At 39.6% G+C, this 13,818-nt stretch overlaps 1 protein-coding gene across 2 annotated transcripts in view; it reads right to left on the bottom strand.

The window, feature by feature from the left end:
* Positions 1 to 1,677: 1,677 nt before the first annotated feature.
* OPRM1 (opioid receptor mu 1) overlaps positions 1,678 to 13,818 on the bottom strand; it is a 51,819-nt gene continuing 39,678 nt past the window's right edge. For both annotated transcript variants that reach the window (XM_070461402.1, XM_070461401.1), the window contains exon 4: positions 1,678 to 3,244. In XM_070461402.1, coding sequence (XP_070317503.1) covers positions 3,206 to 3,244 — 39 coding nt within the window. In that variant the 3' untranslated portion in view covers positions 1,678 to 3,205. The remainder of the gene's footprint in view (positions 3,245 to 13,818) is intronic.

Here is a 13,818-nt window from a genome sequence, read left to right on the forward strand (position 1 = left end):
TGATAATGCTGGAAATTGAACTCTGTTAGCATCATTTTTTTTGGGGGGGGTTAATATTAAATAAGCTAAGTGTGCCTTTTTCAATAATGAAATTTGCAAGTGAATGGATATCAGTTTTAGCAAGACCTGTCTTATTATTTAAGAAAATAAATATCTTGTCACCAACTCAAAGATTTTTTTTAGATGAATTTATTTTAAAACTGCCAACTGTCTATTTCAATGTTGAGAAGTATTTCAAGTGACCAAATTAAGAGTCCCATTCCTCTAATGGCACAGTTGAGATGCCATTCCAGCACAGTAAATTCTGCTTGAGATACTTCCTGCCTTCTCAAAAGAGGTCCCTCTCAGGATTCTGTGCCAAGGGTGATTAGAGGTGATTTCCAACAAATTCACCAAGTTATTCTAGCTCTTTTTTTTTTTCACATTGATAGTGTTCATGTATAATATTCACTACACATAGGAAGCATTTGCTATGCAGTAGGTCAAGTTTTTTATAAACATTATCTGACTTGATCCTGAACACAACACAATAAGGGTACTATTATACACCCTACTTTTTAAGAGAAGGCTAAAGTCAAAAAGCTGAAGTCTCTTACTCAAAGCCACAAAGCCAAAAAAGTCACAGTGTGTTTTCAGACATGGCTGTAGATGAACTAGAAGCCCTGACATCATCAGGTTGTTAGGGTGGATCTAGAATATTACAACAAAAGTTTAAAACAGAAGTGTGATCAGATCCCCTTCCGAGGACCCCATCCACCCAGCAGGGAGATTGGCAGTAAAGTCCTGATAATTCACTTTTGCTCCAGCCGAGTCTCATCTGCCTCTTTCTTCCTCTCTAGTGACAGACAGGGAGAGAAGGCAGGAGCAACATAACAGTGAAGGCAGAGACCAAAGAGGAAAGACCACTAACTATGGGTGAGAAATTCCACAGCAAGAAGTCAGACAAAGAAGCCAAACTTCCGCTTCACACTTAGAGTCTGCATTACTAGAATGCCAACCTAGGAAGACATTTCTTCCTAGGAGAAATGAAGGAACAAAACAGAACATTACATTTTCTCTATCTTCAAATTTTATAAGAAGCTTTAGCTCATCCAGCTGGGTCTGAGCTGTTATTTCTCTCTTTGCAAAGGTAGTTCTAGCAAATTTATGATAAAAAAGAGCAGATACATGCACGTGTGCAACTGATTCACTTTGCCATACCCCTGAAACTAACATTGTAAACCAACTGTAACGCCAATAAAAATGTTTTTAAAAAGGAACAGAAGAAATGTTTCCTTTAAAATAAAAAAATGGTTTCGAATAAAACATATAAAAAGCCACTAATGTACTGTTTACTTTAGAATGTCTTAACTAAGAGCTGGTCATTAGACAGAAATAATGAATACTGAGAAACAGTCATGAGCAGAAAGTAGTGTCATGCCATCCCTTGAGAAAACCCCTGTTATTATGGCCCATTAACAACAAGAACTTTCCTCCCCAATACACCAATATTTCATTCTCCCTTATTGATGGTGTTTCATTTGAATTATCAGTTTTACTTGTGGAAGCTCTAATAGTGTGTATATGTGTATAATGTACACAAAACAAATGCATTTATTCACCACTCTAAAACTTTTTAAGGCCCCAATTTTAGTTGTTTTGATCTGAAAATCTAAAAAATAAAAAAAATAACTCATATCCATACTGGGACATTATATTTGAGAAATGGAGATTATAAGAGGCAAATAGAAGACTTCATAGAAGGAAACACTAAAACACTCATTTTGTATCTTTTTTTTCTCATCCAACATATTCATGGGCCATATCCACATACAGCCACATAACTATAGCCAATAGGATCTGAAACAGTAAATTCATTTAGTCCGACCTGTGACAGCTGTCTTTCTTAAAACATTGCCTTTGGATAGCTGGTGTGTATTTGTGCCTTGTTAGAGTGAAGAATGAAGACAAATTGCAAGCTTGAGACTATTGGCAGACCGTGGATTCAGGAATATTCTTACAAGGGAAGTTGGCACCCTGTTTTGTGCTGTGTCTTCACAGAGAATTATGATGTATTTGATTCATTTAATCAATGCAGACAACAGTTCAAAGTGGAGAGCTTTTTGGCATAGACCATCTAACTCGATTGTCTGTATAGATCAAATAAAATGGGTGGGCTGCCAAACTTCTAACTGTATTTCATGCCAAAGAAAACCTGTCAAAGAGAATTGTCTTAGAGAAACTACTTAGAACACTGACATTTTACAAAGGAAATTTTGACATTTAGCAAAGATCAAAAAGACCAGCATATTGGTGATGACATTATAGAAACATAATCTTCAGGAAAATATTCTTGGGTCATTGTTAATATATCATGTCCGAGGAACTACACTGAAGTGAAAAGTAGATCACCCATTTTTCTCCACGGTCCTTTGAGTCTTTCAAGTTTGAGATTAAGCTTACTGGATCCATATTTTCTTAAAGAGTTTAAACTGTTCTGAAAACCAACAAAAAACTGCCGTCATTTTATCATGTTGATTCAAAAGGTGTAAGTATTCTGAGAAGAGTTTAAAAAAAGAGAGAGAGGAAGTATGATGTAAAGAGAGCATTTAGTAAGAAGAAATTATGAGAAATAAAGAGTCCATTTTAGGGCTTGACTTCCTGTGAGGATAAAGTGATGAAATGAAGGTGGAAACTATATTTTAACTCCGAAGATAATTTTGAGGTTAACACCAGAGGGTAAAAATGGGACAATTAATTCTCTTACAGACACGGAAAGTCTTGGATGTTCACATAAGGTGCTTTGATCAGAGGTAGCATTTAAATTACATTACTATGATGAATTTAACAAGTGATGGTTTTCCTTTGATGAGGCTGTAAATATTTGCTTGAAAACAGAATATTACATACAGTGGGGCCATCTTCCATGATGACGTTAATGCACATACCACATCAGGGTTCGGTCCTGTGGGGCATCTTCCTGGCGATTATGTACACAGAAACTCAGGGTGGTTCAGTTCTTTCCTCCCTAATGCCTGGTTTAGCTTGGATGTCCCTCTCATGGGCAGAGTGGAGGGTCCAGAGAGGAAAGAGTTTTGATGACTTAGGGCAGGAACAGGCACTTTCCCAGGAAACCAGAGCTTTCCACGTGTTCTCGCAGTGACCTGCTTCCACATAGATGGTGGCGTCTAAGCTCAAGTGAGGGTCTGAATGGTATGAGACCCAGTTAGGGTAACGGAGCGGTTTCTGCTTCCAGATTTTCTAGCTGAAAGAAGAGAAAGTGCAAAGACAGTGAATGTTTCAGGTTGAGTTGCAGTATACAGTTATTGGACATCTTCTGTGTCAGAAAATATATTGAGAATCTTCATGTATACTTCCATCTGCAACTCTCAGAGTTTTTCCTAAATATCAAGGCATTATTTAATCTCTTGAGTCTTTAATACACTGATGAATAAGAATTATACACTAGTCATAAAAGAGATATGATATGATGGATTCATGAAAAAAAAAATATTTTAACCCAAATTCTGTTTCCCCCTGTCCTTGAGCCTCTTCCCTCCTTATCTTCAAATTATTCATGATTTGATCAAAATTTCAAAAGAAAAGCCACACCTCTCTTTGTAGTACCTTTTACGTTCTTTCTTTCTAGATGAAGAACTATTCTTTTTCACCGAACTCACTAAATCAGTGGATTTTTTTTCCCCTGAAGCCACTGATTTGCAGTTCAGAGATATTCCTCCCCCCGCTACCCCCACCATAAACCTAGCATATCTGCTGAATGCTAAACCAGACATTTGTTCACACACAAAAATGTGGCTTGATATTTTCTAGTAAGGGAGGAGGATCACAGACATGAAGCGAGTTTTACGATGAACAAATAGGTGTTGCTGTCATACTGGTTACTTTCATCGAGAAAAAAAGGAGTTGTTTGTATAGTAAGTGGAAAGAGATGAGATTTTTTTTTTTCCTTTAACTTTATTTTGGTAACTTCCACACTTCAGGAAAAGTACAAGAATTAGACTGGTATTAATACAAAGAACACTTGTATTTACCAGATTCACCTACTTTTACCATTGTACCCCCTTTGCTTTCCACTTGCTTCCTCTTCGTTTTTTTCCTCCTTCAACAGACACACAGACATACAGACACACACATACACAGATGGACACACTTTGGCTCACTGAACCATTTGATGCTAAAATTTGATCCCTAAATATTTCATGATGCATCTCCTAGGAGTAAGGAAAAGAGAGCTCACTCCGGGATCGCTGTGGGAGAGGCAGAGTCTGCCATGACCCCTGGACGCTCCTGTTCATGTTTGCTGATGGTAGGACTTAACTGATCTCTGACCCGGAACCAGTTCTACAGTGGTCGCATAGGTGATTAAGTAGGTCGAGGTGACCACAGCGCTGATCACTGTGGGACTGCTTGCTCCTAAGAGGCTGCTTTATTGCTTGTTACCAAAGGGACTGAGACGTTAGCTCTGGTTCCTCAACTGTGACCCAATCCACTGTGTGTGCAGCCACCATCTGGTCCCATCGCATCACCCTTCGCAACAGCTGAAGTTTCTACTGTTCATTGTGCTGTGACCACCTAAGTATTTTTATCTACTTTTGGCACCTATGGACCTGTGGTAAGACAAGCTGCTTACTTGCTCGTCATCTTCTCCTTTGGGGTCTTGTTACTTCTTGTCCTCTTTTAAGAGGCTGAGGTTCTTCCCCAACTGGTGCAACAAGCAGTTTGTCAAGATGGATGATGAGTTTTTGAAGGAGAAAAGACAAGGGCTCATGGAAGAGATCTGAGGATGTGAAGAAACTCCTCGGGAGCTGGTGGCAAATGTTCTGGCCCACGTGGTGCAGAGAGAGGGTGTCAACGTTCCACCCTGTCCTTTGTTATTGTTCCTGTTTAGTCACTGCATCCTGTCTGACTCTCTGTGACCCCGAGGACTGTAGTCCCCAGGCTCTTCTGTACATGGGATTTCCCAGGCAAGAATACTGGAGTGGGTTGCTATTCCTTTCTCCAGGGCGGTTTCCTGATGCAGGAATTGAACTTGAGTGTCCTGTATGGGCAGGCGGATTCTGCACCACTGAACCACCAGAGCCACCCTGCCCCGTCAGTTGATAAACAGGAGTTGAGTGGATGGATGGAGACTGAGCGGTGAGGGGTGAACTCTAACCAGATGCCCAGGTGGTGCCAAGGCTGCCGCTTGGCCTCCTGTGGACTAGGGGACTAGGAGAGCACTCTGAGCCCCCCTAGGGAGGAAAGTACAGCTACATGCAGTCTTAAGTCACAAGTAGAAACATCTCGAGGACAGTAAGTCCCTATATTGAGCACCAACATATAGACCCTTAATGAGAGAGAAAGGAAGCAAGACCAGGAGCATTTTGATCAACAGACAGAGCAACTTGTAGACCTTTGGATGACAAAGGCATGAGGAAAGTTATGTTTTTAGACAATGAATGAAGCACCTAGGCTGTCAAAATCTTGAATGGACTGTGACTCAAAAGTGGATTCTGGAGGCAGTAAAGAAAATATTCCTTGCGCTATGACTCTCTATTATGATACATGTAGCCCAGCACTTAATTGCACTGCCCAGCTATTGGAGACGATATGTGCCTTATCTATGCATGCATTTTGTTGTCTGCAAGTTAATCAGATAACCTGTCAAATCTGGCAGAAGACCTAAGCAGCAGGTGACACTCTGGGGCTTTTCTGAACAGATTTCTATAAGAGGAGGCAGCCTCCGTGAGGACTGTCCCTCGGAAGCTTCCTGGGACCATCATTATCCACTTCAGCTGGGGAAGGAATAGCTCAGGCTTTGGAGCTACTGGGAGGGGAAAATGATTAATTCTCTCTTTGTCTCTAAATTCCAGGCTGCTGCCTGGCAAAGCAATCACATGGTCCACTGGACAAGGAGCAGCTCTGATAGCTAAATTGACCTCCTGCAGGGTTTATCACCCCAGTCTATGTGCTGTGAGATCAGAGGAACTCGTGTGGGTTTGGCTGGTCTTGAGTTACTTCATGATGCCTAATGTTATTAAAGGCAGCTCTTAAATGTGATAATCTTGTACATGTACAAACACACACAGATAGATGCAGCCACAGAGTCATAACCAGCTGACCTGCTTAGTTGCTAAGATATCTCTCTTGAAAACTTGCAACTCCCTGACATTTTCGAAGACCAGGCTTCTTTCCTGACTGTAATCACAGCACTGTTATAAATTCAGTAAATTTAACATTTGACATAGATACAATATTTTAATCTACCATCAGCTTTCCATTTTTTAAAAGAACTCGTTAAACTGTTACGTTTTCCAGAAAGTCAACCAGCAAATCCCCTTGAGCTATTTTTTAGCCTACTTTGAAAAATAAAGTTTCCAAAAGCTTTTAGTTTCAAACTGAAGCTTATTTGAGGCACTTTTAATCTCTAGTGATACAAAGATTGGAACGTGCTTGCTATCCCTGGAAGGAATTTAAGAGACTGCCTTTTCCCATTTTATTAATCTCTGGGAGGAAATAGAGGTCTTGAGAGGTGAAGTGACAGGCCCAAGAATATTGGTGGAGGGAAGCCTGTTTAATATTTTTATTTTTACTCTTGGTAGTGCTCTCTCCCACTTTTATTTTCTCTTTCCCAGCCTTGATGTCACCCAAAGTTGCAGTTGAAGCCAGTACCAGACTTGGGGTATTTCTGAAGCTGATCATTGTTTCAGTCAGTCATAGATTTCAAAATCCCATTCATTACAGAATCCATAAAAACAGAGCCACCCACCCACAAGAAAACTTTGCGAGTGAATGACTCATCGGCAAAGGTTTCCATTTATGTAAGCAGTAGAGAACTCACCCCCTCTTCCATGTTTCATTGCTAGAATCAGACACTTTGGAATGTAGAGTGCAAGGGGTCATACTTCAGTAAGGGGGAATTCAAGGAGAGGTGGAATAATCTGATATATCAAAGGTTGCTGTTTAACTGCTAAGTCAAGTCTGACTCTTTGCGACCCCTTGGACTGTAACCCGACAGGTTCCTCTGTCCATGGGCTTTCCCAGGCAAGAACAGTGGAATGCGTTGCCATTTCCTTCTCCGGGGGATCTTCCTGACCCAGGATCAAACCCATATCTCTTGCATTGGCAGGCTGATTCTTTACCACTGAGCCACTAATCCAGACTCAAATATGCCATTTGCTTCCTTCTGCTTTTAATATGAATTTTTGTTCAATATAACAAATTCTTTTGCAAAAGGAAGCCTTGGTGATTACCTCTTTTGTTGTTCACTAGGAGTAGCTAGTCTCAAGAGCCTGAATGGGGGTAATTAATCAAGACCAGAAATGAGCTAGCTGATTCATTGGCTAGTAAAAAAAGGTAGGAAAGTCCTGTTTGAGAGGAGGTCCCCTAGGCAGCCAGTAGCACGAGATGCCAGACCCACACAGCTGGCTGGAGAACCAGGTTTTTTGGTTTCTGATTTTGTATTGTTTCACAAGAAAGATTGTTATTATTTAAACTTTGGTATGGTTTTCACAGTTAAACATAGATCACTCTTAAAAGAATCCTGTTTTCTAGTGGGACCTTGCTGCATAGCACAGAGAACTCTGCTGATTCTCTGTGAAGACCTAGATGGGTGTGGTGGGATGGGGGTGGGAAGGAGGTCCAAGGAGGCGATAAATACATAGGCTGAGCTGATTCTGTTCATTGGTCAGCAGGAACTAATAGAACATTGTAAAGCAATTATACTCCAATAAAAAAGAAACACACTTTCCTCAAAGATGTTTCATTCAAAACAAAAGAATGTGTCAGTTATAAGGCTTCTTACTAGCAAGGTGTAATTTAAAGCACTGAAAACATATCCCAAAGCAATGTAGATTTCTTCCCACTTTAGGATGGTAACCAGAAAGCAGCAAACTTCAAAATGAAACAAAACAAAAGTGAAAACCCAAACAAAAGACAATCTGTTCTATTTTCAGAGGTATAAAATTTCATTATCTTGTTTGTATTTATACCGTATGTTTTGAATGAGAGAGAGAATGAGATTGACAATCAATTTTAGAATCCTGGTTAATGCCTAGAAATATGAGACCTTGTCATTCATTCTAGTAAAATGGATTTGAAACAGATTTGTGCCTAACTAGAACTAATGATCTATGGTGGACTTTTTGAAGTGCTTAGGCAAACCATTCTGTGATTTGTTAAAGAGAAAAACAAGTATCATATATTAATACATATATGTGGAATCTAGAATCATGGTACAGATGAACCTATTTGCTGGGCAGCAATAGAGATGCAGAAATAGAAAAACAGACATATGAACACAGGGAGGAAAGGGGAGGTTGGGACGAATTGGGAGTTTAGGACTGAGATATATACACTACTGTGATTAAAATAGATAGCTACATGCTAGCAAAGTTATGCTTAAAATTCACCAAGCCAGGCTTCAACAGTACGTGAACTGTGAATTTCCAGATGTTCAAACTGGTTTTAGAAAAGGCAGAAGAACCAGAAATCAAATTGTCAACATCTGCTGAATCATTGAAAAAGCAAGAGAGTTCCAGAAAAACACCTACTTCTGCTTTACTGACTATGCCAAAGCCTTTGACTGTGTGGATCACAACAAACTGTGGAAAATTCTGAAAGAGATAGGAATACCAGACCACCTGACCTGCCTCTTGAGAAATCTGTAATCAGGTCAGGAAGCAACAGTTAGAATTGGACATGGAAGAACAGACTAGTTTCAAATAGGAAAAGGAGTACGTTAAGGTTATACATTGTCACCCTGCTTATTTAACTTATATGCAGAGTACATCATGAGAAACGCTGGGATGAATGAAGCATAAGCTGGAATCAAGATTGCTGGGAGAAATATCAGTATCCTCAGATATGCAGATGACACCACTGTTATGGCAGAAAGCGAAGACCTAAACAGCCTCTTGATGAAAGTGAAAGAGGAGAGTGAAAAAGTTGGCTTAAAAGGTCAACATTCAGAAAACTAGGATCATGGCATCTGGTCCCATCCCTTCATAGATGGGGAACAATGGAAACAGTGACAGACTTTACTCTTTTGGGCTCCAAAATCACTGCAGGTGGTGACTGCAGCCATGAAATTAAAAGATGCTTGCTCCTTGAAAGAAGAGTTATGACCAACCTAGACAGCATTTTAAAAAGCAGAGACATTACTTTGCCAACAAAGGTCCATCTAGTCAAAGCTATGGTTTTTCCAGTAGTCATGTATGGATGTAAGAGTTGGAGTATAAAGAAAGCTGAGTGCTGAAGAATTGATGCTTTTGAACTGTGGTGTTGCATAAGATTCTTGAGAATCTCTTGGACTGCAAGGAGATCCAACCAGTCCCTTCTAAAGGAAATCGGTCCTGAATATTCATTGGAAGGACTGATGTTGAAGCTGAAATTCCAATCCTTTGGACACCTGATTCGATGAACTGACTCATTGGAAGAGACCCTAATGCTGGGAAAGATTGAAGGCAGGAGGAGAAGGGGATGACAGAGGATGAGATGGTTGGATGGCATCACTGACTCAATGGACGTGAGTTTGAGTAAACTCCAGGAGTTGGTGATGGACAGGGAGGCCTGGCGTGCTGCAGTCCATGGGGTTGCAGAGTTGGACACGACTGAATGACTGAACTGAACTGAACTGAGTGGGAATCTGCTGTGTAGCACAGGGCGTTCAGCTCGGTGATCTGTGACAACATAGATGGGTGGGATGGGGAGTGGGTGGGAGGGAAGTCCAAGAGGTAAGGGGTCTGGGTGCATGTATAACTAATTTATTCTGTTGTACAGCAGAACCTAACACAGCATTGTAATGCAATTATATCTGTGTTAGTCTCTCTGTCGTGTCCGACTCTTTGCGACTCCACAGACTGCAGCCCACCAGGCTCCTCTGTCCATGGGATTCTCCGGGCAAGAATACTGGAGTGGATTGCCATTCCCTTCTCCAGAGGACCTTCCTGACCCAGGGGTTGAACCCTGGTCTCCTGCATTGCAGGCTGATTCTTTACTGTTTGGGCTACAGGGAAGTCCCAGAATTTAAGTACCCCATGGACTATACAGTCCATCGTATTCTCCAGGCCAGAATACTGGAGTGGGTAGCCTATCCCTTCTCCAGCAGATCTTTCAGACCCAGGAATTGAACTGGGGTCTCCTGCATTGCAAGAGGATTCTTTACCAGCTGAGCTACCAGGAAAGCTCAATTAAAAAAAAAACCACAAAACTGAAACTGTATTCAGATAAGTTTGAAAAGTTTAGCTTAAAAACAAGATGTGAGTACATATATAGAACTAAATGCGACACACACACCTATACATAAACACACAATAGGGCTTTTTAGAGCCTTTAAAATGCTAATCCACACTGTCAGTCTCCATGACATGTATAATATGCAAATATGCAAACAAATATGCAACATTTCTGAATATTCACCTAAAACCTATTTTCTCATAGACCACATATTAGCATTTCACTGTAATAGTGTTCTGTAAGAACTCAGTGGAACTTGTAAAAACTAAAAAGCTTATGAAAGAGTCATTTGTTCTGATTCCCAAAATATCAAATCTTAACACTTGATTTTTTGTAGCATCCCGTTTTATGCATGCAAAATATGATGTTTGGACTTTTAAGACTGCCAGTGGCAAGGGAATCCTTGTGTCTCTAGGCTTATAAAATTAGAGATTCCCATTCAGTTCAGTTCAGCCGTTCAGTTGTGTCTGACTCTTTGCAACCCCATGCACTGCAGCATGCCAGGCCTCCCTGTCCATCACCAACTCCCAGAGTTTACTCAAACTCATGTCCATTGAGTCGGTGATGCCATCCCACCATCTCATCCTCTGTCGTTCCCTTCTCCTGCCTTCAGTCTTCCCCGGCAGTAGGGTCTTTTCAAATGAGATCCCTGTTACTGAATTTCTAATTCTCTATGCTAGTCATTAAACTTCATTTGACTGCTTACTTTTACACACAGATACAAAAATACACTATGAGTACATCTAAACAAACCTATATAAAGCTATTATGGCATTCAAACTGTCAGTATATAAATGCTATAATCTAGTTCTCAAAGCCACCACTGAGTGAAGGGGAAAACAGACTGGGAGGAGAGTAGGGTATATTAATTAAGAGGTTTATAATATAAAATTCAACTGGATTCATTCCTCAGTCACTACTTTTTGCCTATGACCTTGGGCGTTTAATTCCTTAAACATTGATTTCCTCAACTGTAGAAATAACCCACACCTTATAGAATTAAATAAGATACACTGGATACAAAGTGGTTAATAAATATTATTTCTAACAGTCTTATTTTAGATAAGCCTGAATTTATCCAAATGAAAATATTGTAATTCTGTTTCTTTCTTTTCTTTTTTTAGCCATTTTGAACTGAAGTATAATTAATTTACAATGTCGTGTTAGTTTCAAGTATACAGCAAAGTGTTTCAGTTATATATGCACACACACATATTTCTTTTCCAGATTCTTTTCCATCATAGCTTATTACAGGATGTTGAATATGGTTCTACGTGCTGTACAATAAATCTTATTTATCTACTTTATTTATAGTAGTGAGTATGTGTTACTCCCAAACTCCTAATTTGTCTCCTGCCTCCTGCTATCCACTTTGATAACCATACATTTGTTTTCTCTGTTTGGGAGTCTGTTCCAGTTTTGTAAATACATTCCCTTGTGGCTCAGTTGGTAAAGGATCTGCCTGCAATACAGGAAACCTGGGTTCGATCCCTGGGTTGGGAAGATCCCCTGGAGAAGGGAAAAGCTACCCACCCAGTATTCTGGCCTGAAGAATTCCATGGACTGTATAGTCCATGGGGTCATAAAGAGTTGGACGCGACTGAATGACTTTCACTTTCATTTGTATCATTTTTATGTAAGTGGTACATATGCTATTTGCCTTTCTCTTACTGACTTATTTCACTTAGTGTGGTCATTCATGTTGTTGCAAATGGTGTTAATTTAATTCTTTTTTTGGTGGCTGAGTGATATTCCACTGTATATATATACCACATCCTTATCCATTCATTTCTTAATGTACATTTAGATTACTTCCATGTTTTATGTTACTATAAATAGTGCTGCAATAAACATTGGAGTGCATGTATATCTTGAATTAGAGTTTTGTCTGGTTATGTGCCCAGGACTGGGATTGCAGGATCATATGACAACTCTACTTTTAGTTTTTTAAAGGAACCTCATACTGTTCTCCATAGTGGCTGTACCAATTCACATTCTCACCAACAGTGTAGGAGGAAGGTTCCTTTTTTTCCATGCCTTCCCCAGCATTTATTGCTTGCAGACTTTGATGATCACTCTGATTTATGTGAAATAATACCTCATTGTAGTTTTACTTTGCAGTGTTCTAATAATTAGTGATGTTGAGCATTTTCGATGTGCCTGTTGGCCATCTGTATATCTTCTTTGGAGAAATCTCTTTTCAGGTCAATTATTACTAATAGCCAAATATTTTGTGGGAATAAATACATTTCCAAGTAAGCAATATTTTCTTTTCTCAGACTGTAGTCAATTTACAGAAACATAACTGTTTCTTCTGCTACTTATGAAAGGGGGTATTCATTTTAAACATAGATATACTTTAGTACTACACATGCATAGAGGCACAACTATATCATGCACATGTATGCTCTCTCTCTCTCACACACACACACTCATAACTGGAACTGTTTTCCTTTTAAGTCAAAGAATGGCAAGTATAGCCACTTTGACCCCATTCAAAAAATATGCATTAATGTAGTCAAGCATGGTAATTTTGCAAGCTATTCTCATTTTGGGGCTTTTGTCATGGAATTGAAATACTTTTCCATCTTAAATTGGCTCTCCACAGATGTCTTGTAAAAAAAATTGAGAGCTGACTTTTGAGAATGATGTAGTTGATCTGACAAATTAGGCTTCTGCTTTTAATTTAGCTAGGGATCATACAGTTTTATAGTTAATACAAATGCAAAGTAGGTAGTTTCTTGACCTGCTACTTTGATTAAGATGTCAAGAAACTGCTTTAAAAATAGTAACCCAAGGGTTTAAGAATGGGCTTGCCATATCGATGAGGAGTTAACAGGAGGTGACATAACGTTAGCTTTATCATTGGTGTGTTACTTTCTCCTCTAAGACTCACTGATTGATATATTAGAAAGTTAAGGCTTTGTCAAAGGATACCTATATTATTTTGTTAAGCACAAGTTTCATTTGGTGAAAAACATTGTGTCAGTCATCTTGACTGAACGGTGTACTCAAGTTAGACACACCAGTAACTGTGATAGTGTTTGGATGAAGTCATATTTTAATTCAGAGTTTTCAGTATAGTGTTTTATTCAACATTCAGATTTTTGGACCCTACCCTGACTCAGTGAACCAGGCTTCCTTCGAGTTCTCCAAAAGTTATTCTGGAGCTCATAGTAAAGCTTGAAATCTTCTGCCTGAGGCCATACCCTAATATCTGAGTGCACAATGGTGTTTTGTGGGATAACAGAGGAAAGCTTTTGATTCGTATTAGAATTCTATCTAAAAAGAAATGATACAAACAGACTTATTTACAGAACAGGAAAACACTCTCAGAGAATGAACTTATGGCTGCTGAGGGGAAGGATGAAAGGAAGGGATAGTTAGGGAGTTTGGGATAGACATGTACACACTGCTATATTTAAAATGGATAACCAACAAGGACCTACTGTATAACACAGGGAACTCTGGTCAGGGTTGTGCAGCAGGCTGGATGGGAGGGGAGTTTGGGGGATAATGGATGAATGTATGTGTATGGCTGAGTCCCTTTGCTGTCCGCCTGAAACTCTCACAACATTGATAATACTCCAATACAAAATAAAA

The sequence above is a fragment of the Odocoileus virginianus genome, chromosome 34, assembly GCF_023699985.2.
Source record: "Odocoileus virginianus isolate 20LAN1187 ecotype Illinois chromosome 34, Ovbor_1.2, whole genome shotgun sequence".
In the NCBI taxonomy this organism is placed as follows: Eukaryota; Metazoa; Chordata; class Mammalia; order Artiodactyla; family Cervidae; genus Odocoileus; species Odocoileus virginianus.